General features: G+C 36.8%; 1 protein-coding gene across 1 annotated transcript; it reads right to left on the reverse strand.

Annotated features, from left to right (window-relative positions):
- Window positions 1–218: 218 nt before the first annotated feature.
- LOC142235865 (uncharacterized) lies at window positions 219–6666 on the reverse strand. The gene is made up of 4 exons (XM_075307118.1): window positions 6658–6666; window positions 4489–5680; window positions 1299–1351; window positions 219–1241 (listed from the first exon to the last, which is right to left on the reverse strand). Exons 1-4 carry the CDS (start codon window positions 6664–6666, stop codon window positions 219–221), a joined length of 2277 nt encoding a protein of 758 aa, XP_075163233.1.
- Between the last annotated feature and the right edge of the window lie 975 nt (window positions 6667–7641).

The raw sequence follows: 7641 nt of genomic DNA on the forward strand, positions 1-7641 counted from the left end.
ATGTACCTCGCCCCAAAGTAATCCTAAAACGGCCCCGGTTCTAGTGTGAGAATAATTAATTTAAATTATTTGGTAATTAGAGATGAGTCCTCATTATTGCATATAGAAAGAAATATCCAAAATAATTCTTAAATTTCTTAAATACCATTTTATTTTTATAGAAAATGAAGATTTAATCTAAAATTTTACTAAACTTCGCATTGCACGTTAATTCTCGCTTAACGATGACGGCGGAATACACGGCGACGTTGGGTCTTGTAACGATAACCATCAGCATCGGAGTAGGAGTGGGATGGGGAGGAACCAGCAACATCATAAGATTCATATGAGGCAGCAGCAGGAGCAGAGTAAGATTCGACAGGTGAAGAGTATGCAGCTTCAGGGGCACTATAAGAAGCTACTGAGTTGGATGCTAGAGGAGGCAAATACTCAGCGGAGACATCACGACGATGACGGCGAGAAGTTTTGAAAACGCGACGACGTAGTGTCTTGTAACGGTAGCCATCGGCATCGGAGAAAGAGTGAGCAGGTGATGAAGCAGCAACATCATAGCTTTCATAGGAAGCTTCTGGAGCGGAGTAAGAAGTGACAGCTGGTGCTGAATAAGAAGCAGGAGCTGGTGCAGAGTAGGAGACAGCTGGGGATGAATATGAGGCTACGGGAGGCAAGTATTCGCTAGAAACATCACGACGATGACGACGAGCTGTCTTGAAGACACGACGACGTTGGGTCTTGTAACGGTAGCCCTCAGCATCGGAATACGAATGAGCTGGAGCAGAAGCGCCAACATCATAGCTTTCATAGGAAGTAGCTGGGGCTGAATAAGAAGCGGCCACTGGTGCTGAGTAGGAGGCAGCTGGGGCTGAAAAAGAAGCGGCAGCTGGAGCGGAATAAGAAGCAGCTGGAGCAGAGTAGGAAGCGTCTGGAGCAGAGTAAGATACAGCTGGAGCGGAATATGAAGCTACTGGAGGCAAGTATTCAGTCGAGACATCACGACGATGGCGACGATAGACACGACGACGTTGAGTCTTATAACGATAACCATCATCATCGGAATATGAATGAGCTGGAGCCGAAGCAGCAACATCATATGATTCTGCGGAAGATGAGGGTGCAGCATAAATAATTTCAGGAGCTGGCGCAGATGCAGCTACAGCACTGCCACTAGAAAATGGTGGTAAGTATTCATTGCTAACTTGAGCGGCAGCAACAGCCACAAATGCAAAAAGGATAATGAATTTCTGAAATTTTGGAAAATATTAGAAATAGTTAAGATTACTTCCAAGTGAAATACTAACCATAATTGTGTTATCGCTACCAACTGAATGAAGTATCGAATCGACAATGATAATTTAGCTACGGACAATCTTCCTTTTTATACAAAAGAAAATCCCAAGAACACTTCTTGCAATTAATCTTTAATATATCTATTAAAATTTAAAATAAAAGATTTGCAAACGATAAAACGTTTAGTCTTTGATTAGCCTGCTGTACCAGTAGCTCTAAGATGAGGGTGCACACCCATAGGTACCGAATTAAGCTATCGATTAATATAACAACCCCCTCTCAAGATATCCGATATACAAATTGGCCTTTCACTTTTAATTGTAGCTTACCAGAATTAACTTAAGATTCGTAAGTATCCAACTGCATGCATCTGCAATAAAAAAATTAGTTGTTTTTTTTTTGAAGAATACAATCTAGAAACATAAATCGCTTAATTTTATTTTTTTCTAGGGAGATTAATTTCATATATACAGCTGATTGCGATTCGAGCTTATCTAATTTTTGACTTTCCCCATTTATTTATTTCCTTTGCTGGCTCATCTACATTTCGTTGTTGTATGGTAAGTTTAAATGCGAATTAAGCAAAAACTGATTAATGATCATATATTTGCTTCAAATCTACAACGTAAAACCTTAAGGAATTGCAGACATGAAGACGCTACTCTTGTATATGTCGTGTGTCGCTGTCAACAACGTGTTTGTTTTTTATTTTTAGAAAACCTGGATATTTCTAAAATTTCTAGACATGGAGGAGGCAACAAAGGTGATAAATGAAAATGTTATTCAACAGCTTTAATTAAAAGTTTGCAAAATAAAATCTATGCAATTATCAATTAAAAAATTGAGTAAGAAGCAAGTAAATACGACCGAAAATTCGGTCAGGCCGAACAAAGTTCTGCCTTGTGGTAACTGTTACGGATGTCAAGATATTTAAAGATTGCCTTCTCAATTGAATTTTAGTCCATATGGAGTCTAAGTTAGATACAAAACGGCAGAATAAATACCCATATAAGCCTCCTTAGTTAGCTCTTGATCGTTTTATATAGAGAAGTATGTGAATAATTATGAACCGATATGAACCAATTATCGCATGGTAATTATAGGGCAAAACGGATCAGATGCATTTTGTTCCTCCATTAGGCTTCCGAAATTAAATCTTGGGGTATATATGGGAACTATATATAATTATGGACCGATATGGACTAATTTTGTACGGTTGTTAGAGGGCACACGGACGAACCAGATTTTTGGAACTCAAATTTTTCAACACAATATTTTTTTTGGTACATGTATTTTGAAGGCGCCAATAGGTTACTTCCATTATCTTACTTGCAGCATACTCTCTAGGTCTCTCTTTCTAAACACATATATGTTTAAAGGCTATTTCTAACAAAAAATTAACATATATGTCCCAAACATGTTATGCTAGTTTATGAGCATTGTATGCTTGCATTTAAAAATATTGTGTTAAAAATTTTGAGTTCCAAACATATAATTTTTACACCCAAACATATGAAAAACAGTATTTTTCGTGGGAGCTATATCTTCTATCGCTATGGTGGTGGATATAAAAAATACCGGATATTCAACAATAATGGACTAAATGAGAGGATTTGAAGACACTAAAAAAGCATGTCCGGTTCCAAAAATTTTGTCTTTACACTAATAATTTTGGTATTGAATCTGAGCCAAGGAAAGGGATAATTAAAGTAAGGACACATTTTAGACGCAATTCTTTTTTAGATTTGATGCGTACTTGATTCTAAGAAACAAATTTTAATTCATTCGATTTTTCAGCTTTTTCAAGTAAAACACTACATTAAAATAAATTGTTGAAACACATGTCCTATTTGTGAACACGTTTTTGCTTTGCAGTCAAGGTACAAAAATTACTGGGGTTGCGGTAACACTTGCCGATGGCAAGGTATCTTAAAACTTCTTAACATCGTCTTCTCAATTGTTAGTTAGTCCATACGGGGTCTATATTAAACCAAAAAAGGTCGATTAAATACGTGTATAATTCATTCAGTTTTCTATAGAAATAAAAATTTGAAAAAAAATCTAAAGCAACTTCTTCTCAATTGTAAGTTAGTCCATATGGGGTATAATATCAAAATCTTTAGTAAATATTCAAGTTGCAAAGTCGCTAAGACTAATCTCTTTAAATTTGTATATATCCTAGTATTCTATTGTACACAGGCTTATATTAATTATCAATAAATAAATAAAAAAAAATAAAATCTTGACAAAATTTTGTATGGTAATAAAATTTTGACAAAATTTTCTATAGAAATTTTGGTAGATTATTTTTGGTGATCGGCTATATATAACTATAGACCCATATGGACCAATTTTGGCATGGTTGTTAGCGACCATATACTAACACCACGTACCAAATTTCAACCAAATCGGATGAATTTTGCTCCTCCAAGAGCTCCGGAGGTCAAATCTGGGGATCGGTTTATATGGGGGCTATATATAATTATGGATCGATATGGACCAATTCCTGCATGGTTGTTAGCGACCATGTACCAAATTTTAACCGAATCGGATAACTTTTGCTCATCCATGAGGCTCCGGAGTTTGAATCTGTGGATCGGTTTACCAATTTTTGCATGGTTATTAGATACCATATACTTACAGCATGTACCAAATTTCAGTCGGATCGGATGAAATTTGCTTCTCTTAGAGGCTCCGCAGTCCAAATCGGGGATCGGTTTATATGGGGGCTATATATATAATTATGGACCGATGGGGACCAATCAAAACCAAAGTTTTATCTTCAATTTTAATATTTTCTGAAATCAAAAAATTGTCTTTTACTTTGTGTCCGTTATTAATTAGATTGTTTTTTGCTCTTGAACATCTATATTGGTAAATGCGTAACAGCCTAAAATTCAGAATTTCGATATATGGGTTTTATGTTGCAATCTCTATTTTATATAAACAAAATTTAAAATTGGTTGCTTCTTCGAAATATCTTAATCTCCAAAGTCAAAATCTTTGGAACCAAGCTAACATTTTGTTTATATAAACAATCCTTGGAGTAGGCAGAAATGAAACCAAGTCACTTATGTTTTGTATGCATTTATTTATTTTCTCTAAAATAGAGATTATCACAATATATTGCCTGAAATCTCCATACTTGGATACTTTGTATCCAAGATGGAAATTAGTTTGTTACAACAAATGTTTAGAAACGATGACGACGAGCAGTCTTGAAGACACGACGACGTTGAGTTTTATATCGGTAACCATCAGCATCGGAGTAGGAGTGAGCTGGGGCAGAAGCAGCAACATCATAGCTTTCATAGGAAGCAGCGGGTGCAGAGTAGGAAACGGCAGGAGCAGAGTAAGAAGCAGCGGGAGCAGAATAAGAAACAGCTGGGGCAGAGTATGTAGCAGCTGGAGCAGAGTATGAAGCAGCTGGGGCGGAATAGGTTACAGCTGGAGCAGCATATGTAGCAGCTGGGGCAGAATATGAGGCTACGGGAGGCAAGTATTCGGTAGAAACATCACGACGATGACGACGAGCTGTCTTAACGACACGACGACGTTGGGTTTTGTAACGATAGCCATCAGCATCGGAGTATGAGTGAGCTGGAGCGGAAGCAGCAACATCATAGCTTTCATAGGAAGCAGCAGGAGCAGAGTAAGAAACAGCTGGGGCAGAGTATGTAGCAGCTGGAGCAGAGTATGAAGCAGCTGGAGCAGAGTAAGAAGCAGCTGGGGCGGAATAGGTTACAGCTGGAGCAGCATATGTAGCAGCTGGGGCAGAATATGAGGCTACGGGTGGCAAGTATTCGGTAGAAACATCGCGACGATGACGGCGAGCCGTCTTAACGACACGACGACGTTGGGTCTTGTAACGATAGCCATCAGCATCAGAATAAGAATGAGCTGGAGCAGAAGCAGCAACATCGTAGCTTTCATAGGAAGCAGCTGGAGCAGAATAAGAAGCAGCTGGAACAGAGTAGGATGTAGCTGGAGCAGAATAAGAAACAGCTGGAGCAGAGTATGAAACTGCGGGGGCAGAGTAAGAAACAGCTGGGGCAGAGTATGAAGCAGCTGGTGCAGCATAAGTAGCAGCTGGAGTAGAGTAAGATGCTACTGGTGGCAAATATTCAGTAGAAACGTCACGACGATGACGACGGATGACACGACGACGTTGGGTCTTATAACGATAACCATCATCATCTGAATAGGAATGAGCAGGAGCTGATTCAGCACCAACATCATAGCTTGCAACGGAATAGGAGGGAGCAGCATAAGAAATTTCGGGAGCTGGTGCAGATGCAGCAACACTATATGATGCTCCAACATTTGGAGGCAAATATTCATTGCTAAGCTGAGCAGCGGCTGCAGCGACCAAGGCAAAGACGATGAAAAGTTTCTACAAGTAAAAGATAATTTTATATAAAAAAAAACCGTTAAGAATATAATTTCCATTCTTAACTTACCATTTTGATAGTCCCAATAATTAAACTTGATGCTTCTATTCCACTCAAGATAATGATACTTTTTCTAAGCCATTCTAATCTTTTTATACAAAAAATTATTTTTCCAGAAACCAACTACAATATAAGAGATAGTATTCAAGAATTGTCTTAGAAAAAAAAATTAATGCTTTGTAGTAAAATAAAAAGAAGAAGACAAAGATCGAAAGTCAGACGTAATGTGTATCAAATAAACTTGATCATCCTGCTCGACTAGAATTTTACTACGTTATAGTCCCATTCCCAAATCCTATGCTGCTATACACCTTTCACTTATACGAAATGTTATAGATTTATTTGTCAAGCTATTGCATCTCCTCCTACTTCCTCACAACATTGGTATAATCAAAACATTTATTATTTTAATCTACGGATTTAGTCCGAGATTTATTATCGTTTGTCATTGCTAAGGCATGGCACGAGCTTAATATACCAGTTCCAATTTCTCGTGGGTGATGATTTGATTTCAATTCTATTTTATTTGGTTGCTGCATTACGAATACAATAGAAGGTGTGGCCTTCCACACTTTCTTAAATGCAGTTTCATAGATTTAGTATGAAAACAAACAAAAGATATTTTGATTGTCATTCATTTTTTATTTATTGGAGAATTACCTTTTATAGCTACTGTGCAGTGTTTCAAAAAAATTCGAGTTGTTTGAGTTTTAGTTATTTACGACTACATAATTCATCTTCATAATTCCGCAATGAGGTTATTACTTATGGTGATTTCGTTTGGGAAGAAAAGTGTTTCATACAAATGCTACAACATTTTATGGTGTTACCACAGTGTTGCCAAAACCCCTTGCAATGACAACACCGTTTGCATGTGAAAACGAACAAAAAAGGTGCAACACCGATATAAAACCAAAACAAAAGACATTTGGCGGAAATATTTCGCCGTTGGTCATTTCGTCCAAGCAATGATGTTGTAACTTCTTCATCGTCGTCAGAATAACTACTCTCCATCTACAATATTGTTGGCGAAAACAAAAATGCATTTGCTTTTTGCATCTTGCTATTACATTAAAAATATTTAATATAAAATTTTGTTGTCGCGGCACTAAACAATTGATATGCTTCTTTTTGGTAACCTAACCTAACCTAACCACACGCGTCACGTACTTTCTTTTGTATTTGCAACAACGCTATTATTTGGGTCGAAGAATAAAAGAGTCTTCAACATCTGATTAAAAGTGTAACCATCTGCACCGTAGACCAGCTACGGTGTAAAATGGGTTGCACTTTTGCTCTTGCGATGGGTAACACCTCGTCAATCGAACGTGCACATTTTGGGTAGGCTGCACTGAATTTTCCAATCGAACAAAAATTTTTGATTTATGGGGGTAAGGTGTAAAATATGCAACATATTTTTTACCAATCGAAATTATCTTGTATTTGTCATACCGGGAAGACATTTTTGACTCAATTGGTAAATGATTCCTTATTTAAAGTGCAATATTCATTTTTATGGTAAAACATGTTATTTGTTTATTTATTTATTTTAATAACCTGCACAAGAATTAATTCTTATAATTACAGTACAGGCTGTTGTACACTAAATGACATCCTTATATCATATAAATGAGAATAAAATGATTTGAACATAAAAACAGAAATTAAATTAAATATTACAATTTGTTTGTTTAAGTAAAAAAAAAAAACAAAAACAAAAAAAAAAAACAAGTAAGTAAAGTCTAAAGTCGGACGGGGCCGACTATATTATACCCTTCACCCCTATGTAGGCCAAAATTTGTGTTACCATCTCAACTAATTCACATTTTCTGGAAGCTATATAAAGGAGACAATTTTTTATACCCTCCATCATAGGATGGGGGTATATTAACTTTGTTATTCC

This window comes from Haematobia irritans, chromosome 4 (genome assembly GCF_050003625.1).
Source record: "Haematobia irritans isolate KBUSLIRL chromosome 4, ASM5000362v1, whole genome shotgun sequence".
NCBI lineage: Eukaryota > Metazoa > Arthropoda > Insecta > Diptera > Muscidae > Haematobia > Haematobia irritans.

Excerpts from the sequence above, each read along its gene's own strand:
- LOC142235865 (XM_075307118.1), bottom strand. Across the intron at positions 1,352-4,488 it reads CAAGACTGCTCGTCGTCATC|TTATCATTGTCGATTCGATA; the intron begins GTTTCTAAACAT and ends TCCGTAGCTAAA. Across the intron at positions 1,242-1,298 it reads GTAGCGATAACACAATTATG|AAATTCATTATCCTTTTTGC; the intron begins GTTAGTATTTCA and ends CCAAAATTTCAG.